The sequence below is a fragment of the Populus alba genome, chromosome 11 (genome assembly GCF_005239225.2).
Source record: "Populus alba chromosome 11, ASM523922v2, whole genome shotgun sequence".
Lineage (NCBI taxonomy): Eukaryota > Viridiplantae > Streptophyta > Magnoliopsida > Malpighiales > Salicaceae > Populus > Populus alba.
In genome coordinates, this window is record NC_133294.1 from 20,897,817 (window position 1) to 20,911,819 (window position 14,003).

Sequence of the window (14,003 nt, forward strand, 5' to 3'; positions counted from 1 at the left end):
TTAACCACGCCAAAGCTTTGAATTCTACACATAGCAGGCAGAATTATATTCTTTAATTACACACAAGAAAGTTCCTAATTATTGTCATCTCATTGTCAGTGGTAGTGATTAATTAATTTGTTGTGGTATCGAACAACTTCAAAATTAATGTCATTAATTATCACTTAATTATAAGCCGAAAGGATGAAGCCATGAAAAATATAATTTAATTAGTTTATTTTAAATTTATTTTTTTAAAAATTATTAGTTTGAGTTTTATATATATATATATATATGAACAATATAACTCTGAAACTACACGCCAAAACGTTTTGAAATCGAAACATTCCATTCTAATTGAAAGAATAAAATACCTGTCGAAACGGTATTGACAACCTTGATTCATATGACTTGTGAGCTGTAAATATAATTTTTCACTTTTTTAGACGGTAAACAAACACTAACATTGAGGTGACCGTGCATCAGACTCTGACACTTAAAAAGGAGTTCTTGATGTAGCCAAAGAAGAGTTTACAGACTTTATGGCACCTAATGGCTACGGTATGACGAGGAAGGTGGGGGCTCCTTCCACTGACAAGACAGGATCAATATCCATGCAGGAGAATGCAGATGGAAGGATTGTTGGAATTGAGAGTGGCTTAGTTTTATTAAAGCATAAATAAACTGGAGATTTTCAATTCTCTATTTGTCGGTGGAAAACAGTACTAGAACACTGTGTAGCATAACGAAGTCTATGATAATTAATGTGCTTCCCATGAAATTAAAGCTTTGAAACTAATATCTTGTGTTCTTTTTACTCTGACAAAAAAAACTAAAAGTTCTTAGACTTTACAGCTGCTTCTGCCCAGAAAGCTTGGCATTGTCGGGGGGTACAGAGGAGACTCTAGTTGCAATTTTCATTTGTTTGGCCATTGTTTAATTCCTTTTACATGGGATAAATAAACCCTCCAATATATCACTCAAGGCATTCAAAGAAACCCTTCTTTGCCGCCTCCAGTACTTCTTCTCCTTTTGTTGTCCATATCTTCCTAGGAAGATCATTTACCTGAAGATTCACAGCACTTCATAACAAAATTGTAGTCCTAATTATGTAAAAGTAAGTAAAATGCCAAAAATATCACAGAATAATATTGGAAATATAATAAACAGAATATAGTAGAACACAAAACTTAAGGGTGTGCACTGTTAAATAACCATCTCAACCCAATAGCTTAAATTATTAGGTGAAGTTCCAGGATATGATTTATATTAATTATCTAACACACCCCTTCAAGTGAAAGCTTTTAGGGCTTGAAACTTGCATAGACTCATATTATCTTGTGCTTAATTTTTATCAAAAAAATAAAGATGGTGAGATTTAAACTCATGACCGCTTGGTCATCAAGATTCTAATATCATATCAAAAAACCATCTCAACTTAATAACTTAAACTATTAAATAAAATCTCAAAATATAATTTATATTATTTCTCTAGCATACACAAACAATATATTTACCCACATAAAATTATTATCCACCAGGATTCAATAGCTAGGTTCTTCCTCGAAAGGAGGGATGCAGAAACAAGAAGGAAAATAACAAGAAGTGCTCACGCAAGCATAGATGCATGTATCGAAGGGGGGTCCGAGATTTAGCAAGATTAAAGGCATATGTCCATACCTTTTTATCAATAAAATCAGCCAAGAACATGGACCGAGCTCTTTCATGAGGATCAGAAGGTAGCAAATTAAGGAGCCTTGTCCCTCCACACATCATCAATGTACTGAAGAATAACAAGGGATTCACAAACTGGTTAGTTTTCCTCTGTGGACGAGAACTGGAATCTTCTTGTAGACTGGGTTCATCTGCAGAAGCAAGACTTTATATCAGACTTGCTATCTTCATCTGCAGAGTGTATGTGGTTGTGATAAATCGTGGAAAAAGTTACTAAGCTATAGGCTAATCAATGATATTAATAAAAAAGTAAGCAAACATTATATTTGGAATAATGTTTCAGAGCATGAAAAGATATTCACGACCAAAAGCATTCAACCATAGTTATTTTTGTCGGTTTTTTTTTAATATTAAACTAGTTAAAAATTTAATTTTATAGTTTTTTTTATTTAAAATATTATAAATTGCAATAATGGTTATCTACATGACTTTTTTTTTTCAAAATAATTTTTATTGATTTTGTATTGTAGTTTTTTTTTTTAAAAACATTGGATTGTTATAATATTTCTTCAAAATAGTTTTTGTTTTTCTACAGTGTTTCCCATATGTTTTTTTTTTCAAAATTATTTTTGTCGATTTATTTTTAATATTGAGTTGGTTGATAATTACAACTGTAGATTTCCCCACATGTTTTTTTTCTTCATTTTTTTTCCCAAAATTTTTTTCTTTTTTCTTTTCCATTTTTTTAATGTTTTCTTTTCAGAATTGTTTTTATTGATTTTATTTTTTTTAATATGAAACTGGTTGAAATTTTAGTTTTGTAGTTTTTCTTTCTTTTCCAACACTGTGGATTGCTATAGTGTTCCTATACATGATTTTTTTTCTCTTTTTTTTATGATTTTTTTTCCAGAATTGTCTTTGTCAATTATTTTTTTCACATTGAGCTAGTTAAGAATTTAGCTTTATAGTTTTTTTTTCTTTAAACCACTGTGAATTGCGACAATGTTTCTCCACATAATTTTTTTTATTATGATTTTTTTAAAAATTATCTTTATCAATTTTATTATTTTTAATATTGAGCTGGTTGAGAATTACAACTGTAGATTTTCTCATGAAACACTATAAATTGCTATAATGTTTTCCTGCATGATTTTTTTTTTCCTTTAGGTTTTTTTTGTTATAATTTTTTTTAAAAAATTTCTTTTGTTCATTTTAATTTTTAAATATTAATATAATTAAGAATTTAGCTTTGTAATTTTTTCTTTAAAAATATTATGGATTGTAATAGTTTTTCTCCATATAATATTTTTTTTATTTTTTCAACAAACCCATAACAACGCACAAACATATCACAAATCCGTAACATCACACCATCTAGTTTATCTCTAATTATCCTCCAATCCTTAATGGGCTCTAGGAAAAAATAAAAATAAAAATCTCTAACTCCCACCTTAAAACTTATCTTAAATTAAGCTAAGTTTAGTTGATTTGATAATGATTGTTATCCAGTGTACAAAGATGATAAAAATAAGGTTTTATTTTGTGTTTGTCTAATTTATAAGAGGATTTTATAACATACATAAAAAAATTAAAATTTTAGATTTTCACCACGAATCTAGATTTATAATAATGTTTACAATATAATTCAATACTCAAAAAGTAATTAAATATTAATTTAACATACTAAATTAATGTAAATAAAAATTTTAATATTTTAAAAATTACGAATTTATATTTAAAAATTCTTAAATTTATGAAGTGCAACATAAAACTAAATTTCTAGTAAAATTACATAAACAAAAACATATTAAAAAATATAATATATTTAATCAAGTTATAATTAATATTCTCAACTCAATTATCACATCTCACCGAAAGTTATCGAAACTATTACTCATGTGATAAATATTATTTTTTAAATTTTTATTTATTTAAAAATATATAAATAATATTTTTATTTTATAATTTAAATTTTATCTTTAATATTAGTATGTTTAAACAATTTATAAACTTAAAAAAATTAAAAAAATTCATTTGAAAAGGCAAAATTAATTGGATAGAATTAGTAATTGATTACCATTGTGTACTTGTCCTTTGTCTTTCCTATTTATTAAAAAACAATTATTGGGTGTTGAATTGCTTGAGAGGGCATCTCTTTTGTTATAGAGTGCATTTAAAAATACAGTAATAGTAATTTTTAAAAATTATTTTTAATACTAATATATTAAAATAATCTAAAAAATTAAAAAAATAAAATTTAAATAATTTTTTTAAAATTTTTTTAATGAAACAACCGTGTTCTAAAGATATCATAATCATCTACCAGTAAAATAATCTCAACACATTATTTTAATAAATAGTGAAAACAGTACGACAAGACAGGGCATAGAGCCGAAAACAACACAAACGCTGCCAGGCCGAGTCACAACGATGTGCTCCTATGCTCCAGCATCACAATAGAAACAACAGAAGAGAAGGCACAGCCACGAAGAGCTCGCTTTATTCGAAAGAAAAAACAACTCCACCATGAGGAAATCATACTGATCGTCTGCTCAGGGATGCATTTGTGTTTCCTCTTAATCCACCCGAAGCGTCTTCCTGCGCTCCAAGACGTACTCGTACACCTTTTTGGGGTCTTCAAGAGACTTGGATACACTCTCCTTTTGCATGCATCTCTTAGCCCATGCAATGATCCTGGGGCACTCTTTCTCTATGCTGAAGTTTCCACATTTCTCATAGGCATAAAACCAGCAGTAGAAAGGAACGAACGCCCCATCCACATACCCAAGCTTCTCTCCGCCGTAATAAGACTTGTCTCCGAGCTCTCCTTCCAGCAGCTGGAGGCACTCGATAAATTCCTTTTTTGCTCGCTCCAGTTCTTCTCCTTTCGTTGTCCATATCTTCCAAGTAGTCTCATATACCTGAAATTAAGATTCCAGCTGGATTGGTGACGACCCTCTCAAAACAGCCTTTCCAAGGCTATATCTTTTGTCTTCCTCTAAATATGCTTTGGTGGCTGACATGGGTAGATGGAGCAATGAAATCTGGCTCTGGTCCTTACAATGGCGCAGACCTCTTTTTTATTTTGAACAAGAACAACTATCACTTTTATCATCCTTGCTGGAATCCAAGCCAATGTTCTGCCACAAGATGGATAAGAAAATCTGGACCCTCAACAATGATGGCCTCTTCAGTGTAAAATCTTGCTCCAAATTGATGGACCAGTTACTCTACGGTGGAGCCAAACCATTCCAATCTTCTGTTTGGATAAAACTAACCCCACCAAAAGTGCAGCTTTTCCTTTGGCTCCTTGTCCAAGATAAAGTAACCACAAGAGATTTTCTATTTCAACGCGACTACCTCTCTCTTCAGGAGTCAAGATGTGCTTTCTGCAATAAAAGCTTGGAATCTTCAAGTCACCTCTTCATTCACTGCCACTTCTCTTGGAATATATGGATGAAACTGCTTTCTAATCGGGGCTTTTGCAGTGTTTTTCCAAAATCTGTTGATGATATGTGCTACCAATGGTCTTCTATGGTTAAAGGCAAGCAACAAAATCTCTCATGGCAACTTCTTTTCTCATGCGTTGTTTGGAATCTTTGGCTTCATCGAAATGATGTTATTTTTAATGACGCTGCCCCTAACCTTCAAATCTGTTTCTCCATGGTGCGCCAAAGTATTGCTTTATGGCTGAGGCTTGACTCCAACTCTTTCAAGCTTAATATAGAGAATGTTTAGTCGGGAGGAGTTAGTTTCTTTTGATTTATCTGTTCTCTTTTTGTTGCTTTCCCCTGTTTCTTGCAACAGTTTTTGTGCTTCCCTTTCCTCTGCTTGTTCTTCTGATGTAAGTTAGGCTACTATCTTTGTAGCTTTTTCCTTTTAATAAAATTTCGACTATTAACAAAAAAAAAAAAAAAAAGATTCATAGCACAGTATATTGTAAAGCGGACTAAACAGCACCTAGAACAAAAGACCTTGCAGAGTCCAGTTCCCATGCATACGTACGTACCTTCTTGTCAATAAAATCTGCCCAGATTCTGGACTGGGCTCTCTGGTAAGGATCGGAAGGCAGAAGAGGGGCCTTTCCCTTCCATGCTTCGTCAACATACTGAACAATAATCAGGGACTCACAGACTGCTTTTCCATTGTGGATGAGAAGTGGGCGCTTCTTGTAGACTGGGTTCATCTCAAGAAGCGATGCACTATCGACCCTCGAGTTCTCATCACAGTACTCATACTTGACTCCCTTCTCTGCCAATGCTATTCTCACTCTTACACCAAGAGGGGAGCCTGCAAAATGTTCCAGCGCTAGTGTCACCTTATCAGCCATTGTTGTTGTGAAAAGGAGTAAAACTGAACCACAGATAGTTTTTTCTCGCCTTTCAGAATGGCTCTGCTCTTGATAGTGGAGAGTAGAATCTTTATAGCATATCTATTTTGCAAAAAAAGATGTGGTAGAAATGAACAAGTGGAAAATGTGCTGTGCTCGTACTGCCCAGGGGGCAATTAGATACCATATCACAGTTTCATGTTTGTTCCTTTCTACGTCTTCAACTAAATCACGCCATCCAGTCAATGATTCCTGAAAAATAGACAAGGAAATCTCAGAGTTAATTACCCCTGACAAAATGAGATAATTATTCATAAATTTGAGAAATTATCACCGGAAATCATATTATGTACGATCAATTTTATTAAGGGGATTGTGTTGGGAACGAGAGTATTTCTTATGTGATTTTATTATTAGTATTATTATTATTTAAAGCAATAATCTTGCCAACAAACTATCTTTGATTAGGATTGTATTTAATCTTTTTATACTTTTAGTTCAAAAATATATATCAAAAGAAATTGAAATTATTATGTTGGTAAATTGGTTAAGAGCATATATAAGGGAGAGTGCAAACCTTGTAAATTAAATCCCTAACTTATATGAAAAATCTTAATTAGATATCCAATCTATTTCTCATCTAAATTAGTTTTTCAACATATATATCAATGGATTCTAAATTATATCCTTTCATCATTTTCTAGTTAATAAAACTATTTAATATTCATTTCATGAAATTGGTGATTTCTCTTTCCTATAAAAAACCATTTACTTTCTTAATTTCCTTTCCTTAATATTTAGGGTTCACAATTTAAAATTACTTTACTACATGAAAAGAGTATAATAATTTATCAGACCAGTTCTTCCAAGCTTTCTCAAGCATTAAACCTAATTATAGATTGGTCTGATGATTTATTAAACTCAACTTTTTTAGACTAAACCAAACACAAAGTCCATGTATATAAATATTTTTTTGAGGTTTTCTTTAAAATATCATTGTAACTTTTTGCGGATACTAGATCCTTACTACCAATTATCTTAGTTAGAGGTAATGAATTAGATTATCTAAATAATAAAATTAATCAATTATTTAATATATAAATTTTGTTTTCAATCTACTTCAATTTATTCAAATTAAAAATTTATAGATATATTGGAAACCAAATTGAGAAAATGAAAATATTAGAAACCTAATCGAGGTTGTGTCCTTAGATTTGAAACTTTATCAGGTTTTGCCCAAAGAAAACTAAGGATAGCTTTGGTAATTTCAAGTCAATTTATACACGATTTGTTTTTGCCATGGGTCCATGTGTCAGAGTTACGGGAAGCTCGAATGTGGAAACAACCAAATCAGGGCTCGAAATGTTTTTTTTTTAAAAAAAAAACTTGCAATCATTTTTTAACATCAAATTATTGTTCTTGAGAACTGACTATTCACGTGTCAACAACATATTTCCGAACATCAAATTATTGTTCTTGATGAAGCCAAAGAAGAGCTTGCAGAGTTTATTGTTGGAATATTGCCAATTATGTTGACATTGTCAAAGAAGGAGGCTACAATGGTGGCTTGTTGGTGGCAGCCACCAACCTTGACTTTGGCAGCCACCATTGTTGAAGAAGAGATGGAGTTTGGCAGCCACCATTGCTGACAAAGGAGCAAGAGGAGCTGCCATTAATGCCTATAAAAGAGGCATGATTTTAGAGAGTAAATGTGAGAGAAGTGAGACATGTAGAGAGAAGAAGAGAGAAAGAAAGAGAAGGGCTGCCACCAACAGCCTTGCTGCGTTATGCAGCTGCTGCCCTATGCAACAATGAGAGATGGGAGTTGAGTGAATGTGATCCTCCTCCATGTGTTGTATTCTTTTTCTATCTCTAAATAATATGGACTCTCTCCCGTGGATGTAGGCGATTTGCCGAACCACGTTAAATATTGTTTCAGTGTGCTTACCCCTCCTATGAGCAAAGATCAGTTCATCACCGGTCCCGGATTCCGCCCAACAATTGGTATCAGAGCCCCGTTCGTCAGAAAACAGAAATGTTTTGGGGTATATCTGAATTTTCAAAGTTGTCAAAAACAAGTTTTGATCATTTCACAGTGTAGAGCTCATCAATACGAACTCACTGTCGCAAGAATCAACCTGATCGGAGCCCACGGTATCCCACACGCACCGACTGAAGATTCTGAACTGTTCGCCCACGCACAGCCCATGCGCCCAGAGGTAGACGACGACTGACGTCCACGCGCGCCATATTCAAGCCGAGTCCAGCCGAGCCACAAGTCGCGCCGTACAACGCGCCGAGCCGCCAGCGCGTCGAGAGAATATTCCCCAGAATATTCCCCTAATATTCCACAGAATATTCCCGGTTCAACCCAGCGAACCGCCCGCCGTACAAAATTGGTTTTTTGACCTGTTCACCCATTTTCTGACCCGATTTCTTCAAAGTCAGACCGGTTCCCTACTATTTGGACCATTCCGGATCGATCTACAATATCTGTTTGGCCAAATTCGGCTCCCAGAAAGGTGATATAGTCATTCAAAGAGAAAAATGACTACAGAGGGTACACATACACTCATCCCGAAGCTGACCAAAGACAACTATGATAGTTGGTGCATCAGATTGAAGGCATTCCTTGATTCACAAGAGTGTTTATATGTTATACAACATGGTTTTGAGGAACCAGAGTCCAAAGAAGTAGAAGATGTTTTACAAGAGGCACATAAGCAAGCCCTGAAAGTCAACAGAAAGAAGGACAACAAAGCAAAGACCATCATCTACCAAGGTCTCGATGAAGATACATTTGAGATCATAGCTTCCGCTGAAACATCAAAAGATATATGGGAGGCTCTCCAACAGAAATACAAAGGTGCTGACAGAATCAAGAAGATTCGTCTTCAATCTTTACGAGGAGAATTTGAGTTATTGCAAATGAAGTCCTCAGAATCTATTTCTAATTATCGCACAAGGATTATGGTGATAGTCAACCAGATGAGGAGAAATGGAGAAGCCATCATCGATTCTCGAATTACTGAGAAAATTTTGAGATCCCTAGATCCAAAATTTGATTTTGTTGTTGTCGCAATTGAAGAGTCCAAAGAAGTGGACAAGTTGACAGTAGATGAGCTTATGAGTTCTTTGCAAGCTCATGAGCAGAAGATTGTAAAGCGAAATGGAGATAAGGCTATTGAACATGCCTTACAAGCAAAGCTGTCTCTCAATGACAGATATGAGCAAGGGGAGACTTCAACAAGTGGATATACCACTTAAGTAGGAAGTCAACAATCCAGAGGAGGATTTCAGAGATTCCAAGGAAGAGGATCTTGGAATACAAGCTTTAGAGGAAGAGGTGGTAGAAATACCACCAGAGAAGGTCGAGGACAACAGGCATTCACTCCTACAGGAAGAGGAGGCGGTTACAATAACCGTGACAAGAGGAATATCCAATGTTATAGTTGCAATCAATTTGGGCACTATAGCACTGAATGCCGAAGGAACGCTCCGTTAGAGATACGTGAGCATTCCAACTTTGCAGAAAAGGATGACAAAGGAGCAGCTGCATTACTTGTCCAACAAGGACTTGGTGAGAAGCAGGAGGATATATGGTATCTAGATACTGGAGCCAGCAATCACATGTGCGGCTACCGAGAGTTATTTGGTGATCTAGATGAGACCAAGCAAGGTCTAGTTACTTTTGGAGATACCACAAAGGTTCCATTCAAAGGTAAAGGCAACATCCCAATCAAGTTAAAGAACGGCGATTCCAGCTACATTGCCGATGTGTATTTTGTCCCAGCCATAAAGCAGAACCTGATCAGCTTAGGTCAACTGTTGGAGAGAGGATATACTTTTTACTCGAAGAATTGTCATCTGACAATTAGAGACAACAATTGGAGATTGGTTGCCTATGTGAAAATGTTCAAGAATAGGATGTTTCCTTTGAACATCCAGTATGATGCAGCAAGGTGTTTGAGTGCCATCACCAACAGTGAAGAATGGCTTTGGCACCTGAGGCTTGGACATCTGAATTTCACAAGTCTGAAGATGCTAGCAAGCAAGAAGATGGTCAAAGGTTTTCCTCACATTGATCATCCAGATGAAGTCTGTGAAAGTTGTGTCATAGCAAACATCACAGATCCAGTTTTGCCAAAGAAGTCAACTAGAAAGCAAAGAGGCCACTGGAGTTAGTACACACAGATGTGTGTGGCCCAATAACGCTTATGTCGACTGGACAAAATAGGTACTTCCTCACCTTTATTGATGATTTTAGCAGGAAAACGTGGATATACTTTCTAAAGAGGAAGTCAGAAGTATTCAATTGTTTTAAAGACTTTAAAGCAATTGTGGAGAAGCAAACTGGCTACATGATCAGAACTGTGAGATCTGATCAAGGAGGAGAATATACAGCAAATGACTTTGAAGCCTTTTGTACACAACAAGGCATCAGACATCAGACAACACCAGCTTATACACCACAGCTGAACGGTGTAGCTGAAAGGAAGAATCCACGATTCTTGACATGGCAAGAAGTCTGCTCAAAGCAAAGAAGTTGCCCAAGCAATACTGGGCTGAAGCTGTATCATGTGCAGTGTATCTACTGAATCGCTGCCCAACCAGAAGTTTGCAAGGTGTCATTCCAGAAGAAGCATGGAGTGGTCACAAACCTAGTGTAACTCATCTACGAGTCTTTGGTTGTGTGGCATATGCAAAGATCCCAGATGCAAGAAGGACAAAGCTCGATGATAAAAGCGAGAAATGCATCTTTGTCGGATATGGTGAAAGAAGGATGGGATACAAGCTGTATAATCCCATCACGAAGAAAGTAATCATGAGTAGAGATGTTATCTTTGAAGAAGATAAATCTTGGGAATGGAATGATGATCAAGAAGCAGTCAGATGGATCAACACTGATTTGATCCTTGAAGATGAAGAAGTACCAACAGTACTTGTAGAAGAAGTACCAACAGTACTTGTAGAAGAACCGATTGTACCATCAGCTGAACCACAAAGTCCGATACACAGATTCCCTGTATTCAACAGGAGGAACACACCAGGAGCAACATCATCAACACCACCATCAGCATCCTCATCAGAAGGACCAAGAAGGATGAGAAACCTTGAAGAGCTGTACGATGCCACTCAAGTCATGGAAGATACAACTTTGTTTTGTTTCCATGCAGATAAGGACCCACCAGAAAAGAAAAAAGCAATAGGTGTCAAAAGGGTCTACAAGACGAAAGCCAAATTAGTGGATAAAGGCTACAAACAAAGAGAAGCCATTGAAAGGAGAAGAGTTCATGCTTGGCATGACATCCCTCGATTGAGTTTAAGGGGGAGATTTGTTGAATTTTAAACTCAACATCCAGAAGGTCAAGGAAGGCAACTGGCCACCAGCCGCCACAGCCGCCGACCAGCCACCAGCCGCCACAGCCGCCGACCAACCCCCAGCCGCCAGCCGCCTTCACACCTGGAACAGTTGAATTTTCTTGTTCTGAATTCGTATATAAATAGAGTGCTCAGTTTATGTTTAATGTGTGTGGAGAGAATTGAGAGAAACACTACAAAGAGAATATAGAGAGAGAGGGCGTGTATTGTGTTAAGCTTTTGTTAATTATAGCTTTTGTTTTTTGTAATAAAACTTTGTGTTTTATCCCCTTTGAGTGTTTCAAAGCCACCACCAGTGGTTTCTCACACCAACATTTATGGCTACGGTTTCTTTGGGTGGGGTATGCCTAGGAAGGTGGAGACTCCTTCCAGATGGAAGGGTTGGAATTGAGAGTGGCTTAGTTTTATTAAAGCATAAATAAAATGCAGATTTTCAATTCTCTATTTGTTGATGGTCTTTTCTTAAACCAAGACCAGATTGCTAGTGGAGAACAGTACTACGCAGTGCTTCTGTGATGCAAATGGTTCTTCGCATGAAAAAGCTTTAGAACTAATATATTTTTTAATTCACACGAAGCACAGTTTACAGTTTACACTGTGTAGCATAACGAAGCCTATGATAATTAATGTGCTTCCCATGAAATTAAAGCTTTGAAACTAATATCTTGTGTTCTTTTTACTCTGACAAAAAAACTAAAAGTTCTTAGACTTTACAGCTGCTTCTGCCCAGAAAGCTTGGCATTGTCGGGCGTACAGAGGAAGACTCCAGTTGCAATTTCATTTGTGTGGCCATTGTTTAATTCCTTTTACATGGATGCAAAAACAACAAGGAAAATAACAAGAAGTGCTGTGAATATAGAATAAAAACATTTTGAAATAATATCTGGGAATTCATTTTTACAGCACCTAATTGATATTACTGTAACATAGCAGTAGCCAAAGGAATATAATATTTGTCCTCACGCAAAGCATGGATGCATTGTATCGAAGGGGGGCCAGAGATTTAGCAAGATTAAAGGCATATGTCCATACCTTTTCATCAATAAAATCAGCCAAGAACATGGACCGAGCTCTTTCATGAGGATCAGAAGGTAGCAAAGGAGCCTTGCCCCTCCACACATCATCAATGTACTGAAGAATAATAATGGATTCACAAACTGGTTAATTTTTCTCTGTGGACAAAAAGTTCTTAGACTTTACAGCTGCTTCTGCCCAGAAAGCTTGGCATTGTAGGTTGGTACAGAGGAGACTCCAGTTGGGATTTTCATTTGTTTGGCCATTGTTTCCTTTTACGTGGGATAAATAAACCTTTTTACTCGAATTTTGTTTTAGGGAAATTAGAATTTGCGTTATACTCTACTACACAATGAATGCTGATCGATTCCGTTATTTGACTCGAATTAAGGATTAATCACAGATATGATTAATAATAACAAGAAATTAAAAAATATATAATAAAATGATGTTATTGTTAATTCAGTTTCGTAATAATTAATATTCACTTGAATATATAGGATAACATTTGGGACTAAATTGAAGACTTATCAAAGAATTGGGACCAAATAAAAACAATTATTTAAAATCTAGGACTAAATTGAAATGGGACTAAACGGAATATAGTAGAACCCAAAACTTAAGTGTGTGCATGCACAAACAATGTCCTTAAGGATATTTGCTCACGTAAAGTTCCTTAAAGATATTTACCCACATAAAATTGTCCATCAGGATTCAATAGGTTCTTCCTCAAAGGAGGGATGCAGAAACAACAAGAAAAATAATAACAAGAAAATCCAGCAGGTTTAAGTGTTTTAAGTCCTAATTATGTAAAAGTAAATAAAAATATTTTGAAATAATATCTGAGAATTCATTTTTACAGCACATAATTGATATTACAGTTAACATATATAGCAGTAGCAAAGGAATATATATTTGTCCTCACGCAGGCATGGATACATGTATCGAAGGGGGACCAAAGATTTAGCAAGACTAAAGGTATATCTCCATACCCTTTTATCAATAAAATCAGCCAAGAACATGGACTGAGCTCTTTCATAAGGATCAGAAGGCAGCAAAGGAGCCTTGTCCCTCCACACATCATCAATATACTGAACAATAATATGGGATTCACAAACTGGTTTTCCTCTGTGGACGAGAACTGCAATCTTCTTGTAGACTGGGTTCATCTGCAGAAGCAAATCACTCTTTCCGTTGCTCAAGTCCTGTTCACTGCACTAATACTTGCCCAGAAATTCAACAGTGTCACCTCATCAGCCATGGTTGAAGTGAAAACAAATATGGCAATTAAGATCATAAATAGTAGAAAGCAAGACTTTATATCAGACTTGCTATCTTCATCTGCAGAGTGTATGTGGTTGTGATAAATCGTGGAATAAGTTGCTAAGCTATAGGCTAATCAAGGATATTAGTAAATAAGTGAGCAAAAATATTTATATTTAGAATAATGTTTCATAGCATGAAAAGACATTCACGACCGAAAGTATTCCACCTAGTTATCAAGGCCGGTTTGTGTAAAGTGAGTTTTTTGAAAATTATTTTTTATATTTTTTTATGTTTGTTTATTATTTAAAAAAATTAATTAATGAAAAATATTGTTTAGTTAAAATAATTTAACTTGGTT

The 14,003-nt window shown here is 35.2% G+C and overlaps 1 protein-coding gene and 1 long non-coding RNA gene across 3 annotated transcripts; both read right to left on the bottom strand.

The window, feature by feature from the left end:
- Positions 1-649: 649 nt before the first annotated feature.
- LOC140956177 (uncharacterized) lies at positions 650-13,768 on the bottom strand. 2 transcript variants are annotated; one of them, XR_012171269.1, is made up of 3 exons: positions 13,372-13,768; positions 1,660-1,884; positions 650-1,045 (listed from the first exon to the last, which is right to left on the bottom strand). It is a non-coding gene; the product is annotated as an uncharacterized lncRNA (long non-coding RNA). The 2 variants fall into 2 exon arrangements; XR_012171268.1 differs by having other exon boundaries at positions 652-1,045; positions 1,660-1,844.
- Positions 3,985-6,065, bottom strand: LOC118035706 (probable glutathione S-transferase). Its single transcript, XM_035041322.2, has 2 exons — positions 5,663-6,065; positions 3,985-4,574 (listed from the first exon to the last, which is right to left on the bottom strand). The coding sequence occupies exons 1-2, from the start codon at positions 5,981-5,983 to the stop codon at positions 4,230-4,232; spliced, it is 666 nt and encodes a 221-aa protein (XP_034897213.1). The 5' UTR covers positions 5,984-6,065; the 3' UTR covers positions 3,985-4,229.
- Positions 13,769-14,003: the final 235 nt, after the last annotated feature.

Coding starts and splice junctions, on each gene's coding strand:
- LOC118035706 (XM_035041322.2), bottom strand. CDS start 5,983: ATGGCTGATAAGGTGACACTAGCGCTGGAACATTTTGCAGGCTCCCCT. Junction 4,575..5,662: donor CAGATTTTATTGACAAGAAG/GTACGTACGTAT, acceptor TCTTAATTTCAG/GTATATGAGACTACTTGGAA.